Source organism: Oncorhynchus mykiss, chromosome 20 (assembly GCF_057628025.1).
Source record: "Oncorhynchus mykiss isolate SJ-2025 chromosome 20, ASM5762802v1, whole genome shotgun sequence".
Lineage (NCBI taxonomy): Eukaryota > Metazoa > Chordata > Actinopteri > Salmoniformes > Salmonidae > Oncorhynchus > Oncorhynchus mykiss.
In genome coordinates, this window is record NC_143041.1 from 6,969,902 (window position 1) to 6,995,882 (window position 25,981).

The following is a 25,981-nucleotide window of genomic DNA, read 5'->3' on the forward strand; positions in this document are numbered from 1 at the left end:
CACACAGACAGCACCTACACACTGATGAAAGGCAGGTGGGTCACACAAACACTGACTTCATCCTCCTCAGTGTTCCTCTGAAGTGTTGGATATTCCTATGTGAAAGACTTGTGGGCCGTTATAGGGAAACAATCTTAGATAATCATTGTAGCAAATGAGCTATTATTAGTTATAATTTCATGTGATGTTCCTACTCAACACATTCACTGTTTACTAAAAACATTGTCTCAGCGTATGTTACCATGGTTACAGTCATACAATTTAATTTCACTCTGCATTCACATCAACACCATTCCTCCATACCCTTTAAAGTATCCATACCATTATTGAACATTTATTTATTTAGAGAAAAAAACAGTGATCATAGACTACATGACCAAAAGTATATGGACACCTCCTCATCGAACAGCTCATTCCAAAATCATGGGCATTAATACGAGTTGGTCCCCCCCCCCCCCCCCCCCTTGCTATATATAACAGCCTCCCCTCTTCTGGGAAGGCTTTCCACTAGATGTTGGAACATTGCTGCGGGGGCTTCCATTCAGCCACAAGAGCATTAATGAGGTAAAACACTGATGTTGGGCGATTAGGCCGGGCTCGCAGTCGGCATTCCAATTCACCCCAACGGTGTTTGATGGGGTTGAGGTCAGGGCTCTGTGCTGGCCAGTCAAGTTCTTCCACACCAATCTCAACAAACCATTTCTGTATGGATATCGCTTTGTGCACGGGCGCATTGTCATGCTGAAACAGGAAAGGGCCTTCCCCAAACTGTTGTCACAAAGTTGGAAGCACAGAATAATCTAGAATGTATGTAAGCTGTAGCTTTAAGATTTTCCTTCACTGGACGGGGGCCTAGCCCGAACCATGAAAAACAGCCCAAGACCATTATTCCTCCTCCACCAAACTTTACAGTTGGCACTATGCATTGGGGAAGGTAGTGTTCTCCTGGCAGCCACCAAACCCAGATTAGTCCGTCAGACTGCCAGATGGTGAAGCGTGATTCATCCGTCCAGAGAACGCGTTTTCACTGCCCCAGACTCCAATGGCGACGAGCTTTACACCACTCAAGTCAACGCTTGGCATTGCGTATGGTGATCTTAGGCTTGTGTGCGGCTGCTCAGCCATGGAAATCCATTTCATGAAGCTCCCGACGAAGAGTTTTTGTGCTGACGTTGTTTCCAGAGGCAGTTTGACACTCGGATGTAAGTGTTGCAATTGAGAATAGACCATCTTTACACGCTACACACGTCATCACTCAGTGGTCCCATTCTGTGAGCTTGTATTGCCTACCACTTCACAGCTGAGACGTTGTTGCTCCTAGATGTTTCCATTTCACAATAACAGCACTTTCAGTTGACCGGGGCAGCTCTAGCAGGGCAGACATTTTAGGAACTGGCTTGTTGACTTTGAACGTTCACTTTGAACGTCACTGAACTCTTCAGTAAGGCCATTCTACTGCCAATGTTTGTCTATGGAGATTGCATGGCCATGTGCCTCATTTTATAAACTGGTCAGCAACGGGTGTGGCTGATATAGCTGAATCCACTAATTTGAAGACGGTCCACATACTTTTGTATATATAATGTATATCCCTTCAGATTCTGTATAATGATAGGCTTATTTTGCGTACAGTGAAAACACCCCACAGAGAAAAAAGCAGATGAGAATTTTGGAATTATGATAAAACTGTGACTTTACCAACACTGAGTCTGTACTTGTATGTCTATGTGCCCTGAGTCTGTGCTTGTAGGTGTATATACATTACAGGTCAAAGGTTTGGACACACCTACTCATTCAAGTTTTTACTATTTTCTACATTGTAGAATAATAGTGAAGACATCAAAACTATGAAATAACACAATAGAATCATGTACTAACCAAAAAGTGTTAAAAACATTTAAATATATTTTATATTTGAGATTCTTCAAAGTAGCCACCCTTTGCCTTGATGACAGCTTTGCACTCTCTTGGCATTCTCTCAACCAGCTTCACCACGAATGCATTTCATTGAACAGGTGTGCCTTGATTGTGGAATTTCTTTCCTTCTTAATGCATTTGAGCCAATCAGTTGTGTTGTGACAAGGTAGGGTTGGTATACAGAATATAGCCCCATTGGATAAAAGACCAAGTTTCTATATTGGCAAGAACAGCTTAAGTAAGCAAAAGAGAAACAACAGTCCATCATTATTATAAGACATGAAGGTCAGTATATCCAGAAAATCTGAAAAACTTTTAAAGTTTCTTCAAGTGCAGTCGCAAAAACCATCAAGCGCTACGATAAAACTGGCTCTCATGAGGTCCGCCACAGGAAAGGAAGACCCAGAGTTACCTCTACTGCAGAGGATAATTTCATTAGAGTTAATTGCACCTCAGATTGCAGACCAAATAAATGCTTCACAGAGTTCAAGTAACAGACACATCTCAACATTAACTGTTCAGAGGAGACTGTGTGAATCAGGCCTTCATGGTCGAATTGGAGGAAAGAAACCACTACTAAAGGACACTAATAAAAAGAAGCGACTTGCTTGGGTCAAGAACCACGAGCAATGGACATTAGACCGATGGAAATCTGTCCTTTGGTCTGATGAGTCCAAATTTTAGATTTTTGGTTCCAACTGCCGTTTCTTTGTGAAACGTAGAGTAGGTGAATGGATGATCTCTGCATGTGTGGTTCCTACCGTGAAGCATGGAGGAGGAGGTGTGATGGTGTGAGGGTGCTTTACTGGTGACACTGTCAGGGATTTATGTAGAATTCAAGGCACACTTAACCAGCATGGCTACCACAGCATTCTGCAACAATACGCCATCCAATCTGGTTTGGGCTAAGTGGAACTATCATTTGTTTTTCAACAGGACAATGACTCAACACACCTCCAGGCTGTGTAAGGACTATTTGACCAAGGAGAGTGATGGAGTGCTGCATCAGATGACCTGGCCTCCACAATCAACCAACCTCAACCCAATTGAGATGGTTTGGGATGAGTTGGACCACAGAATGACGGAAAAGCAGCCAACAAGTGCTCAGCATATGTGGGAACTCCTTCAAAACTGTTGGAAAAGCATTCCTCAGGAAGCTGGTTGAAAGAATGCAAAGAGTGTGCAAAGCTGTCATCAAGGCAAAGGTTGGCTACTTTGAAGAATCTTAAATATAAAACTATTTTGATTTGTTTGGTTACTACATGATTCCATATGTGTTATTTCATCATTTTGATGTCTTCACTATTATTCTGTAATGTAGAAAATGTAAAATAAAGAAAACTCTTGAATGAGTAGGTGTGTCCAAAATGTTTACCTGTACTGTATATATACAGGTAAATGCCAAAATAAAGGTAACACCAGCATAAAGTGTCTTAAGGGTGTTGGGCCACCACGATCCCCAAGAACAGCTTCAATGTGCCTTGGCATAGATTCTACTATCGGAGGGATTCGACACCATTCTTTCATGAGAAATTCCATAATTTGGTGTTTTGTTGATGGTGGTGAAAAACGCTGTCTCATGCGCCACTCCAGAATCTCCCATAAGTGACTGAGATGGCCATGGCATATGGTTTGCACTGTTTTCACGCTCATCAAACCATTCAGTGACCACTCATGCCCTGTGGATGGGGGCATTGTCATCCTATAGGGGCATAACCATGGTAGCCAAAATAATGGCTGCCCAGCATTTTTATACATGACCCTAAGCATGATGGGATGTTAATTGTTTAATTAACACAAGAACCACACCTGTGTGGAAGCATGCTGCTTTCAATATACTTTGTATCCCTCGTTCACTTGTGTTTCCATGATTTTGGCAGTTACCTATATGTGAAGTGCCCTTTCAGCTTGGCATGGAGGGCAGGCACCAGTGCCTACCTACCCTCCCTCTTCTTCTCCTGGGCATCCTGTACAGTCTCTTGTATCCATACACACAGTGGATGCTTTGTATAAAGCTTATGTTGAAGAACTGTTATCATTAATTATCACATGTTAGCACAGACAATAGTCCCCTATTCAGATAGGACTCACAGTCAGTCACACCTGCATTGTGCATTTCATCATCATCATCATCATCATCATCATCATCACCATCATCGTCGTTACACAACGTGAGAGAAAGAGGTGAATCCATTCCATGACATCATCTCTTGGCGCCGACTCAAAGGCTTCTTGCCCGCAATTATGATGTCACTAACAGAGAGTAGCACCTGATCCAAGTGAGAGACCTGCAAATGTGCCTATTCTCTGTCTGTTTTTCAAAATGGCCCCCGTGTCTGAGCCTGCTCCTGTCTGTGTGACCCCGCATGTAGGAACCATTGAACTCAAAGAACACTCTAGGGTGTGTTTTTATCATGACACATTATATTATACATCATTACACATTCACTGTTAACGCTTAACGCTGTCTCAGTGTATTTTACCAGGGTTACACTCATACAATTTCAAGGCCCCTCTCCATTCATATCAATCCCTCCCCTATTTGTCTACCCCCCCACTACTTACATCCCTTCCCATCCTTTACAGTATCCATACAGTACCAGGAAACCCATTGAAAAATAATTTATTTTGGAAATGTACCGTGATCATATATCCATTCAGATTCTGTATAATGATAGGCTTATTTTGCGTACAGTGAAAACACCCCACAGAGAAAAAAGCAGATGAGAATTTTGGAATTATGATAAAACTGTGACTTTACCAACACTGAGTCTGTACTTGTATGTATGTGACTTTTCAGCTGGCCATGGAGGGCAGGCACCAGGTGGGCAGTGCCTACCTGCCCTCCCTCTTCTTCTCCTGGGAATCCTGTACAGTCTCTTGTATCCATACACACAGTGGATAATGCTAATGTTGAAGAAGTGTTATCATCAATAATCACACATCAGCACAGACAATAGTCTCATATTCAAATAGGACTTACAGTCAGTCACACCTGCATTGTGCCTTTCGCTCATCATCATCTTCATCCTCATCATCATCATTGTTACACAACGTGAGAGAGAGAGAGAGGAGAATCCATTCCATGACATCTCTTTGCGCGAGCTCAAAGACTTCCCATGATGATGTCACTGACAGAGAGCAGCACCTGAGCCAAATGAGAGAGATCCCAAAGGGCCTGGAGATGAAGAGCTCCAGAAACTGCTTCTCCAATAGAAATCCCCGATCACGTTTGTCGGCGATGTCATGGCGACGTTAGCTAGCTATGCTCACGTGCGGGCCGTCAAATCAGAAACACTCCTTCGATATAAAGTCGTTTTTTGACTAAAATAAAAAAAAGTGTCAGTATCACTTTCACAGGGTGGGAGTAATGACATGTTAAGACCTTGCCTTGAATCTACTCTTGGTTTGAAAACTCTGTGGAGACCAGCGGAACTGTCTATTTTCTGTCTGTTTTTAAAAATGGCCCCAGTGTCTGAGCCTGCTACTCTCTGTGAGCCCGCATGTAGGAACCATTGAACTCCAAGAACACTTAAGATGCTGGCTGTGTTTTTATAACTTCCACTCTTTATAGTTTGATGTGGAAGCGGGACAATGTCACTGTCTGATGTTGTTGTTGTGGGCCACTGGGCATGTGCGGTGGCGGTGTGTTGATGAGGGTTGTGAGTGAGTCGTGACTCCACAGGGTAGGTTAGATCATCAGGGTAGGTAGAGCTTTTAGATGTCTTCCCACCCACCACCTGTCAGATCAAGGGAAGGCTCATAGTGGCTGATGAGCCCCTGTAGTAGTAATAACATTTGGGATGTGCACTATTTATTTATGTAGGGAATTGGTTGTCATTTGTGCCGCAGACCCTGGTAAGGTCCCATTCAGCAGTCTGTATTCTTAAGTGGTGTCAGATCTCACAATAACTATGTTATAATTAGGGATTAACACAGGAATCCAGGATCCCAGGATTTCCTGACCAAGCTCTTTCCCGATTCTCGAGAAGGAAAATTACGATCACTGGAACAATAATATATAATTTCTTTGGAAGAATACAAAATACTCATGTGCGAATATCTGCATGAAATGGATTTTAACTATCTAACTTCATTCACACATTAGTCTAGGGATCACAACACAAGCAGCCTACCAATTTAGTCTACTCAACACAAGTCCCCAATAAATGCCTTTTCATTTTTAACGGGCATTGTTGACTATCATGAAACTGTAGCAGGCTACACGCGACCTCTCAATGTAGTTATGGTAGGCAGTCTCCATCTCACATTCACAAATCTCCTAACTTTAGCTGTGTGGCACTGGCAGAAGCTCCAAAATATAAACTGCTTCTCACTGTTAACAAAACGACTGATACATTGTGTCTGCAATAGCGCTCAAGAGGAAATAGACATTTGCAACGTTATCCCATGATGTTACACTAACAAAAGCGAGGTCACGGGCTTTAGAGTCAGATTTGCGGGCAATTTATAAACTGCGGGTCCGTCCATGGTGCTGAATCTCCGCCGCTATTGCGGCCATTTGCTTATCTGTTTGTTTAGTGCAGCATCAGATATGTTCCCTGAGACCAAGTCACCACAATAAGCAGATTACCATGAAGTAAAAACAGCCACAACCTTCCTGCAATCCACTGATAGCCAGGTGCAAGGGGAGAGGGAAGGAACAACAAGCTGGCTGAAATATAAATGGTAGGCTAAAATGAATATAATTTTCACTAGGCTGTATAAGCTCATAACATTTTTACCAGTAGGCCAACAGTGCTGCATTGGCCTATATTACAACTAAAATACAGTGTCAAACAGTATGTGGAACCTTTAGAATTACCTGGATAAATTGGTCATTCATCTAAGTCACGGCAATAGACAAACACTGTGTGCTTAATCTAATAGCATACCAATTATTGAACTTTTCTTGTCGATATTGAGTACATCATGTAAACTTTCACAGTGTAGGTTGGAAAAAAGTATGTGAACCCCTAGGCTAATGACTTCTCCAAAAGCTAATTGGATTCAGGAGTCAGCTAACCTGGAGTCCAATCAATGAGACGAGATTGGAGATGTTGGTTAGAGCTGCCCTGCCCTATAAAAAACACTCTCAAAATGTGAGTTTGCTATTCACAAGAAGCATTGCCTGATGTGAACCATGCCTTGAACAAAAGAGATCTCAGAAGACATGAGATTAAGAATTGTCGACTTGCATAAAGCTGGAAAGGGTTGCAAATGTATCTCTAAAAGCCTTGACGTTCATCAGTTCACGGTAAGACAAATTGTCTATAAATGGAGAAAGTTCCGCATTGTTGCTACTCTCCCTATGAGTAGCCGTCCTGCAAATATGACTGCAAGAGCACAGCGCAGAATGCTCAATGAGGTTAAGAATAATTCTAGTGTCAGCTAAAGACTTACAGAAGTCTCTGGAACATGCTAACATCTCTGTTGACGAGTCTACGATACATATAACACCAAACAAGAATGTGTTCATGGGAGGACACCACGAAACAAGCCACTGCTGTCCAAAAAAAAACATTGCTGAACGTCTGAAGTTCGCAAAAGAGCACCTAGATGTTCCACAGCGCTACTGGCAAAATATTCTGTGGACATACGAAACTAAAGTTGAGTTGTTTGGAAGGAACACACAAAACTATGTGTGGAGAAAAAAAGGCACACCACACCAACATCAAAACCTCATCCCAACTGTAAAGTATGGTGGAGGGAGCATCAGGGTTTGGGGCTGCTTTGCTGCCTCAGAGCCTGGACAACTTGCTATCATCGACAGAAAAATGAATTCCCAAGTTTATCAAGACATTTTGCAGGAGATTGTAAGGCTATTTGTCCGCCAATTGAAGCTCAACATAAGTTGGGTGATGCAACAGGACAACGACCCAAAACACAGAAGTAAATCAACAACAGAATGGCTTCAACAGAGGAAAATAAGCCTTCTGGAGTGGCACAGTCAGAGTCCTGACCTCAACCTGATTGAGATGATGTGGCATGACCTCAAGAGAGCGGTTCACACCAGACATCCCAAGAATATTGCTGAACTGAAACAGTTTTGTGAAGAGGAATGGTCCAAGATGTCTTCTGACCGTTGTGCAGATCTGATCCGCAACTACAGAAAACGTTTGGTTGAGTTTATTGTTGCCAAAGGATTTGAATGTTTACACGGTGTGTTCAATAAAGGCATTAAAACGTGTAATTGTTTGTGTGTTATTAGTTTAAGCAGGCTGTGTTTGTCTATTGTTGTGATTTAGATGAAGATCAGATCAAATGTTAAGACCAATTTATGCAGAAATCCAGGTCATTCCAAAGGGTTCACATACATAGTGTATTGACTGAGAACTTGTTTAATTGCGACAAATACAACAAGTAACTGTTAGATTCCTGTGTATATTTATCCATTTACAGTGGTATAACTCCGTCAGATTTTTTTTGCTGGTAATATATGCTTTAAAATAGCATTTCTGGTTTGAACGGGAATAACAGGATTCCCGGGAAGGGCTTGTAATTTTGTCGGGAAGGAAAAGTGGTAGATTTTACGGAAAATATTAATCCCTAGTTATAATCAATCAATGCATGTCTGATACACTGAAGGACATTGAAAAACAAAACTTGAAGACCAACCTGAACATTTTCTCTTTAGACATATAGTACATTTCACTTCCTTTCCCATCTCCTCCCTGGCCAGGTGACCGGCCCTTGTATAGTACGTACAGCACAGAGGCACAGAGATGTGACTTGCCTGTGACATCGAAATGCTGTCAGACTCAATTGTGCATGTGCTATAGGCTATGCCACGCCAGAGAGCTGATTCCAAGGAGGGTCATGGTCCATAGATCTTTGGGCAGAGGTCACTAACATGTCTCACATGAAGACAGAAACTTCCTTTGGCCAAATTGGACAGGCCCCGGCATCTCAAAACCGCCAGAATAATGGTGGGCTCATTTCAGCCTCAATTTCCCATCTCCTCGTTTTTCACTTTCATCACTTTGTCCTTTCTATACCCTGTGCCTCTCTCTATCATTCAAATTCGCTAGTATGGCTCCATTTTGGGATCCCACTTGGTGCTTGTTATCCGAGTGTGGATCGACGCCATGACACTTTTATCGTCTTCTAGATATTTTTTTACAAGAATATCTTGACTTTTTACAGAACCTAACTAGATTATTCTCTTGTTGAATGTGTGTAGAAGTGTAACAATGAAAAATAAAAATAAATAATATTTTTTTTAAAACTCATGCAACTTGATCAAGCAGCAACACTAACAGAAAAGCGAATAGATACTATCATGTTCTAAGGAGCTGTCTCAGTAGCTGTCGTGATTAAAAAATGAAAATAAAACTATACCAGCACACGCACACAAGAGGAAAAAAGTACTGAAAGAAAGTATGTAACTTCTGTCCTGTCTGTATACAGTATGTTCGTTAAAACATAACTCAGCAATAAAAAGAAAATAGAAATACAAGCAAGAATTGTTTTGAATAACACCAGCCATGACAGAAACCAAAATGAAAATGATAGACTTTGAGGGTTTGTTTGTTGTGTGTTTTGTGTTTACTCTCTAAACAAACACACATTGGGCGGCGGGGTGGGCTTTGTTTTCAGAAGGGAGCACGGATCCCTCTCTTTGCATCAAACGAAGGAAGAGAACCCGGCAATTGGGGCCCGAGATCCAGGGGCGGGGCTGGGGCTGCTGGGGGGCCAGTAGGACAGGGTGTTGGAATGGCTGGAGGGGTTGGAGGTGGAGAGCTGCTGAGAGGGGGTGGGAGTCCGGCTGCCTTTAGGCCTGAAGAGACTACCTTGGCCCTGGGGTGGGAGGCCCTGGGGTTGGCCCTGGGCTTGACCCTGGGTCTGGAGCTTAAGCGGAGGGGTGGTGGAGGTGAGCTGGGGTGGCAATGGGGGCAGGGGTGGTGGCGGGGCGCAGGGCTCTGGGTCGCCCGACTCTGACTCAGTGTAGCTGTAGGCTTGAGCCCTGGAAATGCCTTTCTGTTGGCGGCGCCAGGAGTTGTAGTAGGTTGGGTCACTGATGTAGTGGCTCACGAAAGAGTGGGTCTTCTGTCTGTTCTGGTCCACCTCATACTCACTGTCACTGCCCTGAGAGGGGAGAGGGGGAGAGGAGTGGGGGTGATGGGACAGGGGGAGGAAAAGAGCAAGAGAGGAGTTATTATCAGAATACTAGCACATACAATGCCTTCAGAAAAAATTAAAACCCCTTGACCTTTTCCACATTTTGTTGTGTTACAAAGTGAAATTAAAATATTTTAATTGTCGTTTTTTTCGTCAACGATCTACATAAAATACTCTGTAATGTCAAAGTGGAATTAAAATTACAATATCATTTTTTAAATGGAAAATAAAACACTAATATATTTTGATTAGATGAGTATTCAACACCCTGAATCAATACATGTGAGAATCACCTTTGGCAGTGATTACAGCAACGTCTTTCTTTGCCCATGATAAAAAAAATGTATTCAAGCTTTGTCATGTATTGTCATAGATTTTCAAGCGAATTTAAGTCAAAACTGTAACTAGGCCCCTCAGGAACATTCAATGTCGTCTTGGTATGTAAATCCATTGTATATTACATTTTGGCCTTGTGTTTTAGGTTATAGTCCTGCTGAAAGGTGGATTTATCTCCCAGTGTCTGTTGGAAAGCAGACTGAACCAGGTTTTGCTCTAAGACATTGCCTGTGCTCAGCTCTATTCCATTTATTTGTATCCTAAACAACTCCCTAGCCCTTGTGGATGACAAGCATACCCATAACATGATGCAACCACCACCATCCTTCAAAATGTGTATTGTTTGGATTTACCCCAAACATAATGCTTTGTATTCAGGACTAAAAGTAAATTCCTTTGACACATTTCTTTGCAGTATTACTTTAGTGCCTTATTGCAAACAGGATGCATGTTTTGGAATATTTTTTATTCTGTATAGGCTTCCTTCTTCTCACTCCATCATTTAGGTTAGTAATGTGGAGTAACTACAATGTTGTTAATCCATCCTCAGTTTTCTCCTACCACAGCCATTTAACTATGTAACTGGTTTAAAATCACCATAGGCGGGTCTCCCGAGTGGCACAGCGGTCTAAGGCACTGCATCCCAGTGCTAGAGGCATCACTACAGACCGGTTTTCGATCCCGGGCTGTATCCAACCGGCTGTGATCGGGAGTCCCATAGGGCGGTGCACAATTGGCCCAGGGTCGTCCAGGTTAGGGGAGGGTTTGGCCGGGGGCTTTACTTGGCTCATCTCGCTCTAGCGACTCCTTGTGGAACGCTGGGCACCTGCAGGCTGGCTTCTGGGCACACATTGGTGCGGCTGGCTTCTGGTTTAAGCGGGCAGGTGCTTAGCAGGTCATGTTTCAGAGGATGCATGAATCGACCTTCGCCTCCCGAGCACGTTGGGGAGTTGTAGCAATGAGACAAGAACAAAATGGCCTTGTGGTGAAATATCTGGGCGGTTTCCTTCCTCTCCATCAACTGAGTAAGGGCGCCTGTATCTTTAGAGTGACTGGGTGTATTGATACACCATACAAAGTGTAATTAATAACTTCCCCATGCTCAAAAGGGTATTCAATGTCTGCTTTTTTCCCCCTACCAATAGGTTCCCTTCTTTGCGAGCCACTGGAAAACCTCCCTGGTCTTTGTCGTTGAATTTGTGCTTGAAATTGACAAGCTCAACTGAGGGACCTTACAGATACAGTGCATTTGGAAAATAATCAGACCCCTTGACTTATTCCACATTTTGTTACGCTACAGCCATGTTCTAAAAATGATTAAATAGTTTTTTCCCCATCAATCTACACACAATACCCCATAATGACAAAGCAAAAACTGTTTTTTAGAAATGTTTGCAAATTTTAAAAAATAACTGAAATATCACATTTACTCAGTACTTTGTTGAAGCACCTTTGGCAGCGATTACAGCCTCGAGTCTTCTGGGGTGTGACGCTACAAGCTTGGCACAACCGTATTTGGGGAGTTTCTCCCATTCTTCTCTGCAGGTCCTGTCAAGCGCTGTCAGGTTGGATGGGGAACGTCGCTGCACAGCTATTTTCAGGTCAATGATGTTCGATCGGGTTGAAGTCCAGGCTCTGGTTGGGCCACTCAAGGACATTCAGAGATTTGTCCAGAAAGTAACTCCTGCGCTGTCTTGGCTGTGTGCTTAGGGTCGTTGTCCTGTTGGAAGGTGAACCTTCGCCCCAGTCTGAGGTCCTGAGCGCTCTAGAGCAGGTTTTCATCAAGGATCTCTCTCTATACTTTCCTCCATTCATCTTTCACTTCGATCCTAATTAGTCTTGCAGTCCCTGCCTTCTTCCATTTAAGAATGATGGAGGCCACTATGTTCTTGGGGACCTTAAATGCTGCAGACAATTTTTGGTACCCAACCCCAGATCTGTGCCTCGACACAATTCTGTCTCTGAGCTCTACGGAAAATTCCTGCGACCTCAGGGCTTGGTTTTTGCTCTGACAACTGTGGAGCCTTATATAGACAGGTGTGTGCTTTTCCAAATAATGTCCAATCAATTGAATTTACCACAGGTTGTTTCCAATCAAGTTGTAGAAACATCTCATGGAAACAGGATGCACCTGAGCTCATTTTTGAGTCTAATATCAAAGGGTCTGAATAAGCTATTTCTGTTCTGTTTTTTTATACATTTGCAAAAAAAACAAAAATGTGCTTTGTAATAATTGGGTTTTGTGTGTAGATGGTTAGGATCTTTTTTATTTAATACATTTTAGAATAAGGCTGAAATGTAACCAAATGTGCAAAAAGTGAAGAGGTCTAAATACTTTCCGAAGGCACTGCAATTGTATGTGTGGGATATAGAGATTGGGTAGTAATTCAAAAACCATGTTAAACACCAATATTGCACACAGAGTGAGTCCATAAGTCTTATTATCTGACTTGTTCAGCAAATGCTTATTGACTCAAGACATTTCAGCTTTTCATTTGTATTAATTTGTACAAATTTCAAAAAACATAATTCCACTTTGACATTATGGGCTATTGTGTGTAGATCAGTGACAAAACAAATCTCAATTTAATTCATTTTCAATTCAGGCTGTAATACAACAAAATGTGGAAAAAGGGGTGTGAATACTTTATGATGACATTGTATTTCCCTGAGAAGTTAGAGATGTGACAATGTGTGTTATTGGGATGTTCAGAGCAAAGTGTCTTTCGATAACATACACACCCACCACCAAACACCCACGCCCCCACACCCACCCACCCACCCACCACCAAACACACAAGGTTGTCTATGCATGATCATGATTGGAGAGGAAAGTGACTCGTTACTGGACGTGCAGAGTAATCGGATCATTAACACAAGGGTTGATTGACTGGGTTTCACGTTACATTAACCATCATCACTACAACAGCCACATGTTGAGCTAACATCGACTATGGGCATCCACCATACACAGTACGACACCAAGAAGACACAGGAGAGGATCCTAGAGGAGTTTAACGGAAGGAGAAGAGAGGAGAAGAGGAAGAGAGGAGCAAGGGGGATGGGGGCTAGGGATAAGTCAGTCTCCTACTACCAGTCTACAGACACACAAGCAGGCAGAAAGCCACATATCCTCACCCAATTCAGTGGAAGCACACGCAGACCACCCGTCCCATACGAGAACACGAGGGCCTCCTATGGGTGACATGGACAAAGACATGCATGGTTTAAAACACCACAGTACAGTATGACGGCCACCATGACACCTCTTTGGTTCAGATCCCTCTTCGGGACCATCATCACCCCCACTTCCAGAGACGCTACACCGGTCAACTCACCTCCCTTAATAACAGAATCAAATATGCCATTTAGGAGACGCTTTTATCCAACTCAACGTACAGCAGTGTGTGCATCCAATTTCCGGATTGGTAACCCTAGCGGGAACCGAAACCACAACCCAGACTGGCAAGCGTCACGCTCTACTAACTGAGGACCACTTGAGCCTTGTTCTACCAGCCATACCTGACACACACCACCTAAAACTGATCTGACAAACAAGCCTGTGGCCCCACTCTCCGAGGGTGTCTGGGGAGTTGGGATATGCAAAAAACACATTTCCAATTTACATGCGTGTGATACACACTTGTACGTGTGTGAAATAGGACAACTATAAACACCCACAGAATGATATTATTATTATAGAATGTATTCTGTGAACTTCCTGCCCAACCTTAGGATGTAGGCTGCCACCCAATGTTCCTCTCCATTTCATTCAAACAATCACAACAGGGATTTGAGTATTTCCAATAGGCACATTCTAGTCGCTGAACCCTTCATGTGTCTTTGCTAGATGCGTGGCCTATGCTCCTTTGTTTCGTGACACCCAACATTCCAGATGAACAAACAAGAAACAACTCTTTTACCACTCTGTGGGGTCTGTTCATGATCACCCAATCGGCCCTAAAGAAAGCTGCCAATCGACCAATCACAGCCAAAGATTGATGAGCTGGTTCACAAAAATGCTATCTCATACCAAAGGCAGGAGCTTTCATCATGTTCAGCTAAAATGTTAAGGCAGCATATAACAAAAGACAGTGTAACAAAGAGTTTTTCTTTTCCAGATAGTGTCAGCTTTCAGCAGCCCAGGGATGGTGGTGCTGATTTGGAGTGGTTTAAGTCTCTCTCTCTCTCTCTCTCTCTCATTTTCTTGTGGCAACGGGTCACAAATACTGTTTCTGTGATGGCATACTGGTATTTCAGCCAATAGATGTGGGACTTTATCAAAATTGGATTTGTTTTCAAATTCATACATACATTTGGCAGGAGGTTAGGAAGTGCAGCTCAGTTTTCACCTCATTTTGTAGGCAGTGTGCCTGTCTTCTCTTGAGGGCCAAGTCTGTCTACGGCGACCTTTCTCAATAGCAAGGCTATGCTCACTGAGTCTGTACGTAGTCAAAGCTTATAGTAATTTTGAGTCAGTCACAGTGGTCAGGTATTTTGCCACTGTGTACTCTCTCTCTCTCTCTCTCTCTCTCTCTCTCTCTATTAAATTACATTTAAGGGCTTTATTGGCATTGGGAACATATGTTCACACTCCAAAGTAAGCGAAATAGATAATAAACAGAAGTGAAATAAACAATAAAAAACAGTAAACATTACACTCACAAATGTTCCTCTCTCTCTCTTTTACTCCGTCCTCCTGCCCCCTCCCCCCTCCCCCCAGGGCACTGGCATTGGCCCCTGATGTTCCACAGACAAAGCAGAGAGCACACTCAGCTCTCATGCTATTGTACTACTGCACCTGTGCTACACATGGCCACGCTCATATTCCATCCTCCCCTGCCCCCGCCCCCTCATCGCCCCCCAATACCCCACCTCTCATCATCCACTACAGCTTTCATGCCAAACTACCATATTAATGTATGTCAAAAGAATTTAGAACAGCCAGAGGAGCTGACGACAGCGATAAATCACAGTAAAAGGCCACGGCTATCTGATTCCTAGAAAAATCCCCCTCCTCCTCTGTGCTCTCTTTCTCCTCTTCTTTTCTTTCTACAGTGAATCAAAAACAGATATTGCATACAGAAAAGTCCTCAGCTTTTAACCACTTCAGTAGAGGGGGATGCTTAAAATAAAGCACACTGTTTAACAGTTTCCCAACTTAATTTGAGTTGCTTAGCGAATAAATCTTGTGGTAATATTATTAGTTACATTAACATTTTTCTCTCTAGTGAGGAAATTCCCGATAAAAAGTTTTGCATCATCCAATGTGAAGTATCAATGGTCTCTGAGTGTCCCGTTATAGCATTGTAGCTTCATTGTAAGCACTTCAACCCCACTAGGCAGCGATGGGACCGAATGAAAGGCATTCTTGTCATGCTTCCTCCACTTTCAGCAACACAACAAGAGACAAACAAGCAAAGCAGCCCTCACACTGATCTCAGAACAGATTAAGCCTCTCTAAGTCAAGTGACATTACCTCACTCCAGAAGTATTAGCTAATGCTGTGTCCTGAAATGCTGCTGCTGTGCATGTTTGTGTACAGACTTTGAGCGTGGGAAGTTTGTGTTATGTGCATGTGTGTGTGTGTAGCTGGTTGACACACTGGATTGCATCCCACTCCGGCAAACCCTCACTAGGGCTTTGGAGTGTGTGGGGAACAGATGTTTCGTTCTCCTGAAATGTTACCATCCACCCTCCCTCTCTTCCACCTCTCTCTCTTCCACCCTCCCTCCTTTCCCTTCCTCACTCCCTCTCTTCCACCCTCCCTCTCTTCCACCCTCCCTCCTTTCCCTTCCTCACTCCCTCTCTTCCACCCTCCCTCCTTTCCCTTCCTCATTCCGTTTCTTCCACCATCCCTCCTTTCCCTTCCTCACTCCCTCTCTTCCACCCTCCATCCTTTCCCTTCCTCACTCCCTCTCTTCCACCCTCCCTCCTTTCCCTTCCTCATTCCCTCTCTTCCACCCTCCCTCCTTTCCCTTCCTCATTCCCTCTCTTCCACCCTCCCTCCTTTCCCTTCCTCATTCCCTCTCTTCCACCCTCCCTCCTTTCCCTTCCTCCCTCCCTCTCTTCCACCCTCCCTCCATTCCCTTCCTCACTCCCTCTCTTCCACCCTCTCTCCTTTCCCTTCCTCATTCCCTCTCTTCCACCCTCCCTTCTTTCCCTTCCTCCCTCCCTCTCTTCCACCCTCCCTCCTTTCCCTTCCTAACTCCCTCTTTTCCACCCTCCCTCCTTTCCCTTCCTCACTCCCTCTCTTCCACCCTCCCTCTCTTCCACCCTCCCTCCCTCTCTTCCACCCTCCCTCCTTTCCCTTCCTAACTCCCTCTTTTCCACTCACCCTCCTTTCCCTTCCTCACTCCCTCTCTTCCACCCTCCCTCTCTTCCACCCTCCCTCCCTCCCTCTCTTCCACCCTCCCTCCTTTCCCTTCCTCACTCCCTCTCTTCCACCCTCCCTCTCTTCCACCCTCCCTCTCTTCCACCCTCCCTCCTTTCCCTTCCTCACTCCCTCTCTTCCACCCTCCCTCTCTTCCACCCTCCCTCTCTTCCACCCTCCCTCTCTTCCACCCTCCCTCTCTTCCTCCCTCCCTCTCTTCCACCCTCCCTCCTTTCCCTTCCTCACTCCCTCTCTTCCACCCTCCCTCCTTTCCCTTCCTAACTCCCTCTTTTCCACCCTCCCTCCTTTCCCTTCCTCACTCCCTCTCTTCCACCCTCCCTCCTTTCCCTTCCTAACTCCCTCTTTTCCACCCTCCCTCCTTTCCCTTCCTCACTCCCTCTCTTCCACCCTCCCTCTCTTCCACCCTCCCTCCCTCCCTCTCTTCCACCCTCCCTCCTTTCCCTTCCTAACTCCCTCTTTTCCACTCACCCTCCTTTCCCTTCCTCACTCCCTCTCTTCCACCCTCCCTCTCTTCCACCCTCCCTCCCTCCCTCTCTTCCACCCTCCCTCCTTTCCCTTCCTCACTCCCTCTCTTCCACCCTCCCTCTCTTCCACCCTCCCTCCTTTCCCTTCCTCACTCCCTCTCTTCCACCCTCCCTCCTTTCCCTTCCTCATTCCGTTTCTTCCACCATCCCTCCTTTCCCTTCCTCACTCCCTCTCTTCCACCCTCCATCCTTTCCCTTCCTCACTCCCTCTCTTCCACCCTCCCTCCTTTCCCTTCCTCATTCCCTCTCTTCCACCCTCCCTCCTTTCCCTTCCTCATTCCCTCTCTTCCACCCTCCCTCCTTTCCCTTCCTCATTCCCTCTCTTCCACCCTCCCTCCATTCCCTTCCTCACTCCCTCTCTTCCACCCTCCCTCCATTCCCTTCCTCACTCCCTCTCTTCCACCCTCTCTCCTTTCCCTTCCTCATTCCCTCTCTTCCACCCTCCCTTCTTTCCCTTCCTCCCTCCCTCTCTTCCACCCTCCCTCCTTTCCCTTCCTAACTTCCTCTTTTCCACCCTCCCTCCTTTCCCTTCCTCACTCCCTCTCTTCCACCCTCCCTCTCTTCCACCCTCCCTCTCTTCCACCCTCCCTCCTTTCCCTTCCTCACTCCCTCTCTTCCACCCTCCCTCTCTTCCACCCTCCCTCTCTTCCTCCCTCCCTCTCTTCCACCCTCCCTCCTTTCCCTTCCTCACTCCCTCTCTTCCACCCTCCCTCTCTTCCACCCTCCCTCTCTTCCTCCCTCCCTCTCTTCCACCCTCCCTCCTTTCCCTTCCTCACTCCCTCTCTTCCACCCTCCCTCTCTTCCACCCTCCCTCTCTTCCTCCCTCCCTCTCTTCCACCCTCCCTCCTTTCCCTTCCTCACTCCCTCTCTTCCACCCTCCCTCTCTTCCACCCTCCCTCTCTTCCTCCCTCCCTCTCTTCCACCCTCCCTCCTTTCCCTTCCTCACTCCCTCTCTTCCACCCTCCCTCTCTTCCACCCTCCCTCTCTTCCTCCCTCCCTCTCTTCCACCCTCCCTCCTTTCCCTTCCTCACTCCCTCTCTTCCACCCTCCCTCCTTTCCCTTCCTCATTCTCTCTTTTCCACATCCTTGTCCAAAAGAAACTAAAGGGTCCTATTGTGGAATCTACACTAAAATAAGATGCGTTAAATTATGCCTTGAGGTGGTACAGCCTGTGAAATGGTGAGTCATTCGAACACATTAAAGGCTAATTAGGGGAGATGCTATGAATGGGCCAAGGCTTTAGGCATGCAACTCAGCTCTACACAGTCCCCAGGGGAGTTACCCTTCTATCTAAGGAAAAGAGAGAGACACCATACCAGCCAGTGGCAGATCCAAGACTGCTCTTTGCATAATTATTATGTTAAGTAACTAGAGTATCTAGAGAGATTAAGACTTCATCTCATTAACATGTGGAATATTTCTGACTGACGTTTTCTTTGGCGGGGGGTGTTTTTCATTTTCACGTTGACAGCAACATAAGGTTGACATTTTATGCTGATGAATGGCTAAAATATGCTGCTGTCGACATCATCTGTATACTTCTGGCCCTTCTTTGTACACTGTGTTAACTAACCTCCAGACGAGCTTCAATGCCATACAACTCTCCTTCCATGGCCTCCAACTGCTCTTAAATGCAAGTAAAACTAAATGCATGCTCTTCAACCGATCGCTGCCTGCCACCATAATTTGCAAATAAATAAATAAAAAATCCTACAATGTGATTTTCTGGATTTTTTTTCTCATTTTGTCTGTCATAGTTGAAGTGTACCTATGATGAAAATGACAGGCCTCTCTCATCTTTTTAAGTGGGAGAACTTGCACAATTGGTGGCTGACTAAATACTTTTTTGCCCCACTGTATGTGGACAATTACAAATACCTAGGTGTCTGGTTAGACTGTAAACCCACTGGCTCCAGGTCATCTATAAGTCTTTGCTAGGTAAACCCCGCCTTATCTCAGCTCACTGGTCACCATAGCAGCACCCACCCATAGCACACTCTCCAGCAGGTATATTTTACTGGTCAACCCCATAGCCAATTCCTCCTTTGGCTGCCTTTCCTTCCAGTTCTCTGCTGCCAATGACTGGAACAAATATCAAAAGCTCACAGATCATTGCACCTGTACATAGCCCATCTGTAAAAAGCCCATACCTCATCCCCATATTGTTTTTGTTTTTTTGCTCCTTTGCACCCCAGTATCTCTACTTGCACATTCATCGTCTGCACATCTATCTCTCCAGTGTTTAATTGTTAAATTGTAATTACTTCGCCACTACAGCCTATTTATTACCTTACCTCCCTAATCTTACCTCATTTGCACACACTGTATATCAATTTTTTCTATTGTGTTATTGACTGTACGTTTGTTTATTCCATGTGTACCTGTTCTGGGGACAATAAGGCCACTCTAAAATGTGAAATTTTGTCACACAACACAATGCCACAGATGTTTCATGTAATGACGGAGTGTGCAGTTGGCATGCTGACTGCAGGAATGTCCACCAGAACTATTGCCAGATAATTGAATGTTAATTGCTCTTCCATATCCACCTCCAACTTCGTCTTAGAGAATTTCTCAATACGTCCAACCGGCCTCACAACCGCAGACCACGTGTAACCACCCTTTGTCCTGTAGTTATGGATGATAACAGAAAGGGAGGATGGGGGGTGTACTATTTCCCTCTCATCACTGTTACAGTGAGCACAGCAGGAACCCCGGGCAGCAGACAAACACTAGGACAGTACAGAGGGAGGAGGATGAGGTATGTTTGTGTGTGTTTATGCGCTCGTATAAGTGTGTGTCCGTGTGTGTGTATGATTATAAAAAGTTGATTCCGGAATCCCCTAAAATCCAGCTGTACATCATTTGAGACAGGGATTTAGCGTGACTACAGAGTTTTAATCCCCCTCTGCACACACACTGCTGTTGTTTAGGATGCACATAATTCATCAGAGAGTACTGACAGATTTGGCTCTGGGCTATTGTCTGAAAATGTAACATTGCTGTCTCAGTATAAATGTCTTAACATCAGAAATATATGTAAGGAATTATAGTATTTTATTGTCAAGTATTTTCTCTGTTTCTTTCTCTCTCTCTCTCAATTTAATTCAAAGGGGCGTTATTGGCATGGAAACGTGTTTACATTGCCAAAGCAAGTGAAATACAAAACAAAAGTGAGAAGACACAAAACTGCATTTAATTAATATAATCTTTCTCTATCTTTTTATGTTTTAGTGACTCTAGCATACTCACATCCTATTCTATTTTTGTTTGGTTCCAGGAAGTGACATCATATGACTTAATAGCATTTTAATAATGCTACAGACGAACCCTCGGAGTAGTCAAAACAATCATCTGCGTTGTTATGGGAGACAATCATAACACAGCAGACGTTTTTCAATGTGGTGTCTATGTCTCAGCTCCAGTAACACACAACGTCTATGGGTGGAGAACACACAGATATTTTCTTTCCTCTCCCATGATGAAGCATCACACTGGCTGAGTTCCAAATGGCACTCTATTCCCTCTATAGTGCACTACTTTTGAAATGGGGCAATAAGGCACTACAAAAGGAATAGGGTGCCATTTGGGATGCAACCCTTATCTTCAAACCATCTCCCATCGCCTCAGAGATGAGCTCATTCCATTCTCTACCGCTGGTCTCTATCCAGAGTGTCACACACACAAACACACAGAGAGACGGTGACACTTGACTGAACAAACCGCCTAAGTCAACACGGTCTCCTGGCTTCTGGAGACTGTTTGTCTTGTCTACCTGCAGACAGTCCAGGCACAGTTGTGGTGGCCTGGTTGCCACGACAACCCCACATTAACTTCTTCTTCTTCCAAATCCCTTCTTAAGAAGAAGACAATAGCCAACTTATACCTGCCACTGGAGGCCCATAGGGCTCAATGGAGACAGCCCCAACCCCAACCCAACACTGAACAGAGCTGATAGCCTGGGGTTGTGTGTGTGTGTGTGTGTGTGTGTGTGTGTGTGTGTGTGTGTGTGTGTGTGTGTGTGTGTGTGTGTGTGTGTGTGCGTGTGTGTGTGTGCGTCTGTGTTTGTGTGTGTGTGTGTGTGTGTAAGCTGATGGCCTGGAGTTATCCGCTCAATAAAACTTCAAAAGGAGCATCACATTCCTGGTCATCTGGGTGATGATATGCTGTCAGAGGGGATGGCAGGGGAACCGCGGGGCTAAGAGGAACAGGCTCTCCAATCCCATCAAATGTGACTCCTGTCTGGCCCCCTTAAGTCTGGGGTGGTGGCAGGGGTTGTTGGAGGGCTGGAGGGCTAGATATGGCTACTGTATTTGAACTTGTTTGACAATACAGGGGTGTGGAACAGTAGATATGTCAGCCCGATGATGACATGTAAAAATGGCTCACATTGGAGGATGTTTTGGTTGTAGGGAAAGATCCTGTCCGTAGCAGTTCATTGGGTGGGAGATTTCTCCATTGATGTGAAAGAAGCTAAGCTCTTGATAAGGTGGAGAGAGACTTCTGGCTCTTTGGAATTCACACTGGAATGGATTTCGTAGAAACGGAATCCCAAATGGCAACCTATTCTCTTTATAGTGCACTACTACATAGAGCTCTGGTCAAAAGGAGTGCACTATATAGGGAATAGAATCCTAGATCATTTGGGAAAGCTAGAGTAAAAAATTCCAAGATGAAAGAAAACATAGAAGGAAGGCTGATACCAGGGGAATTTAGAACCGCTTCCCAGTCACTTTCATCTGACTGCCATCAAAACCAGACTACCGACCACAGGGTTTTCATAAAACTACAAGAGCAGAGTACAGGTGGGAAAGAGCGTGAACAAAAACAGCAACAAGGGGATCAGTATAGACACAGGGGAAAACGAGCCAGCCAGGAAAAAGATCAAAATGAAAAGCGAGATAAAAATGTAATTTGAGATCTGAGGGATAAAGAGAGAGGGAGATAAAGAGAGAGTGAGATAAAGAGAGAGAGGAGAAGCAGAGAGAGAGAGAAAGATGAGAGAGAGGAAGCGAGAGAGACATCCAGTCCATTGATGAAAGCTGTTCATTGGGCCCCAGCCCTGTCTGTCCCTCTGATTCAGCAGATGCCAACAGCAGACTGGGACCGGTATTGAAGGGCATTATGGGTAACGGTTGCCCAAGACGAGGACAGGGCTGTGGAAGGAATCCAGTCTGGGCCTGAGAACGCAGCCGACACTCCAGTCTGTGTGTGTATGTGTGCATGTGCATCCTCTGTGCTTGATTCCGACCACCACCAGCGCTGGGCACTGGCCACTGGCCCTACTCCCAGAACCTGCCTCCAGCTCAGACTGACAGCCCCATAGAGACCAGGAGAGACATGGGACACATTTCACATCCAAACCTATCAATGCCCTGAGTGTGCTCACAGACAAGGTTACATTAGATCACAACCAGGCGCCTGGATAATGCACTGAGCCAATCACTCCGGCGTGCTGTTTCCTCTAGGTACAAATCTAGGATATAGCTGCTCCTCCCCCAGGCCTAATCTTAACCATTAGTGGGGGAAATTCTGATGCCCCACCCCTAGATCCACATCTAGGGGCATAGCATCAATGTGAAGGTGAGGTGCAGAGGGATTCAATATATTGACAGACAGACAGTGTGACAGACAGTGAGATGGGAGACGTTAAGAGTAGTAGTACATACTGTTGGTACCTGAGAGTCTGATATCTCAGATGGTTTCTCGGTCAGGCTGCTGGTCTCAGCTGGGATCAGATCGTTGTACTTGGTGGTGCTTAAATCCTCATCAGAGTAGTTTAGACTGCCTGGGCTGGGCCGAGGAGGAGACCTGAGGAGACAGGACCATATTTATATATATATATATATATACACCGTGGGGCAAAAAAGTATTTAGTCAGCCACCAATTGTGCAAGTTCTCCCACTTAAAAAGATGAGAGAGGCCTGTAATTTTCATCATAGGTACACTTCAACTATGACAGACAAAATGAGGAAAAAAAATCCAGAAAATCACATTGTAGGATTTTTAATGAATTTATTTGCAAATTATGGTGGAAAATAAGTATTTTGTCACCTACAAACAAGCAAGAGTTCTGGCTCTCACAGATCTGTAACTTCTTCTTTAAGTGGCTCCTCTGTCCTCCACTCGTTACCTGTATTAATGGCACCTGTTTGAACTTGTTATCAGTATAAAAGACACCTGTCCACAACCTCAAACAGTCACACTCCAAACTCCACTATGGCCAAGACCAAAGAGCTGTCAAAGGACACCAGAAACAAAATTGTAGACCTGCACCAGCCTGGGAAGACTGAATCTGCAATAGGTAAGCAGCTTGGTTTGAAGAAATCAACTGTGGGAGCAATTATTAGGAAATGGAAGACATACAAGACCACTGATAATCTCCCTTGATCTGGGGCTCCACGCAAGATCTCACCCCGTGGGGTCAAAATGATCACAAGAACGGTGAGCAAAAATCCCAGAACCACACGGGGGGACCTAGTGAATGACCTGCAGAGAGCTGGGACCAAAGTAACAAAGCCTACCATCAGTAACACACTACGCCGCCAGGGACTCAAATCCTGCAGTGCCAGACGTGTCCCCCTGCTTAAGCCAGTACATGTCCAGGCCCGTCTGAAGTTTGCTAGAGAGCAATGGATGATCCAGAAGAAGATTGGGAGAATGTCATATGGTCAGATGAAACCAAAATAGATATTTTTGGTAAAAACTCAACTCGTTGTGTTTGGAGGACAAAGAATGCTGAGTTGCATCCAAAGAACACCATACCTACTGTGAAGCATAACAATGATCCCAAACACACCACCCGGGCAACGAAGGAGTGGCTTCGTAAGAAGCATTTCAAGGTCCTGGAGTGGCCTAGCCAGTCTCCAGATCTCAACCCCATAGAAAATCTTTGGATGGAGTTGAAAGTCCGTGTTGCCCAGCAACAGCCCCAAAACATCACTGCTCTAGAGGAGATCTGCATGGAGGAATGGGCCAAAATACCAGCAACAGTGTGTGAAAACCTTGTGAAGACTTACAGAAAACGTTTGACCTCTGTCATTGCCAACAAAGGGTATATAACAAAGTATTGAGATAAACTTTTGTTATTGACCAAATACTTATTTTCCACCATATATATATTATATATATATACCGTAAAATGAAACCATCAAGTAATCGATTTTAAACAAATACATGCTGTCATAGAATAACCCCATGCCATGATTAGATAGTGAAAAAACACACCAATCTCTTTCATAAGTTTTTAAACAATACCAGCTAATTTACCAACATTTCTGAAAATTGATATATAGCGTTTTGGAAACAGAAAGTTCCATCCTCTTAAGCAACTTGTATTAAATCACAAAAAAAATCCTGTTCACACATCAGAGTGACATGGCACAGAGAAACTGCATGAAAGGAACCAGGGAAACAGTTGAAGGATACACACTGATGATCAGTGAAATATACTGAACTGTCTCCAGGCACTTAACACTAATAGTCTACTTTCAAGGGATAAAAATACTGTTCCCTCTAATATCTGATGGAGACACTACATTCACTTTTTGTTTGGGTAGTGGTGGGTAGGGGGCAGGGGGGTATGGTGGGGTTGTTTATTATCAGGATCATGGGACAGCCATTAGATCCCAGCCTGCCTGCATTCAGTATGAATCATCTCTTCTGATTAAACACTGTGGGCTGCAATGGCAGGCACAGTTAGCCTTGTGACCAACTCATGAATTGAACCCTTATGGAGTGGAGGAGCTCACTGCATAGGCAGAAATCCCCATGCAGTCTCACATAGGAAGGCTCAGGATGTGTAGGTTGGGTTATTGTTCGCTCTCTTGTAAAAGTTATCATCCAAATGAATCCATGTACGAGTCAACAGCCATGTTTCAAGGAGCATGGGTGACACTTTAAAAACCTCTCTATTCATAGATAAGTGTGGAGTGGAGGTTTACAAGGGCACAATTTATGAGTATGGAGTGAGGGATCTTTATGAGCAGTGGAGTGAGTGAATAAGTGTAGTGGATAGGGTCAAGGGGAGGGTATTGAGAATGCTTGTTATGAGAGCGAGAAGGGGAGAGAGAGAGACCTCACAACACCCACAAGTGGTGCCCTCAGAACAGCTCTCTCAAAACACTCAAGGGTTCTTCTTAAAATTCGGTGAAAAAAAGATGGCTTTGCGTTCTGCATAAATTCCTCCACATTGTCCTCCCTCTGTCCCTAAGCCTGTTAAACAATCAGACATCTGTTTTTGTTGACTGGCCCTGGTTGGTTTGGCCGGGACAGCCTCTCTCACTCTCTCTCTCCCTCGCTGTCTGTCTCTCTCTCTCCCTCAGGCCACACCAAACTGTTCAGTTTTACAGTCCAAAATCAACCTTATTTTGCATAAGTATTTATTCCACAAATATTTTGTTTAGAGGTTGATTGCATTCCCAAAACCAAACTTTGAAACCTAGACTTTCAAATCTCTTATTCCCCAACATTTGACAATTGGGGAGCCCCCCCCCCTCCCGGAAAAGCAATGTACATTTATTTATTTTTTGTCCTTCTGTATCAGGGGCTCTGTAATTGACACATTGTGTGTGTGTGTGTGTGTGTGTGTGTGCGCGTGGGGAGGGGGGAGGGGGGTAATCACGAGCGTGGTGCTAACAAATTTGAACTAAATCCCAACCCTTTGGAGAAATCACGGAGAGAGCTGCA

The 25,981-nt window shown here is 44.6% G+C and overlaps 1 protein-coding gene across 3 annotated transcripts in view; it reads right to left on the minus strand.

Annotated features, from left to right (window-relative positions):
* Window positions 1–4,525: 4,525 nt before the first annotated feature.
* The window catches only part of sdk2b (sidekick cell adhesion molecule 2b), a 468,680-nt gene continuing 447,224 nt past the window's right edge, over window positions 4,526–25,981 (minus strand). For 2 of the 3 annotated variants that reach the window (XM_090212048.1, XM_090212047.1), the window contains exons 44-46: window positions 22,962–23,103; window positions 13,513–13,569; window positions 4,526–10,005 (exon numbers count right to left, since the gene is read on the minus strand). In XM_090212048.1, the coding sequence (XP_090068174.1) occupies window positions 9,544–10,005; window positions 13,513–13,569; window positions 22,962–23,103 (661 nt within the window). In that variant the 3' untranslated portion in view covers window positions 4,526–9,543. The remainder of the gene's footprint in view (window positions 10,006–13,512; window positions 13,570–22,961; window positions 23,104–25,981) is intronic. The other variant, XM_090212049.1, reaches the window with a different exon arrangement.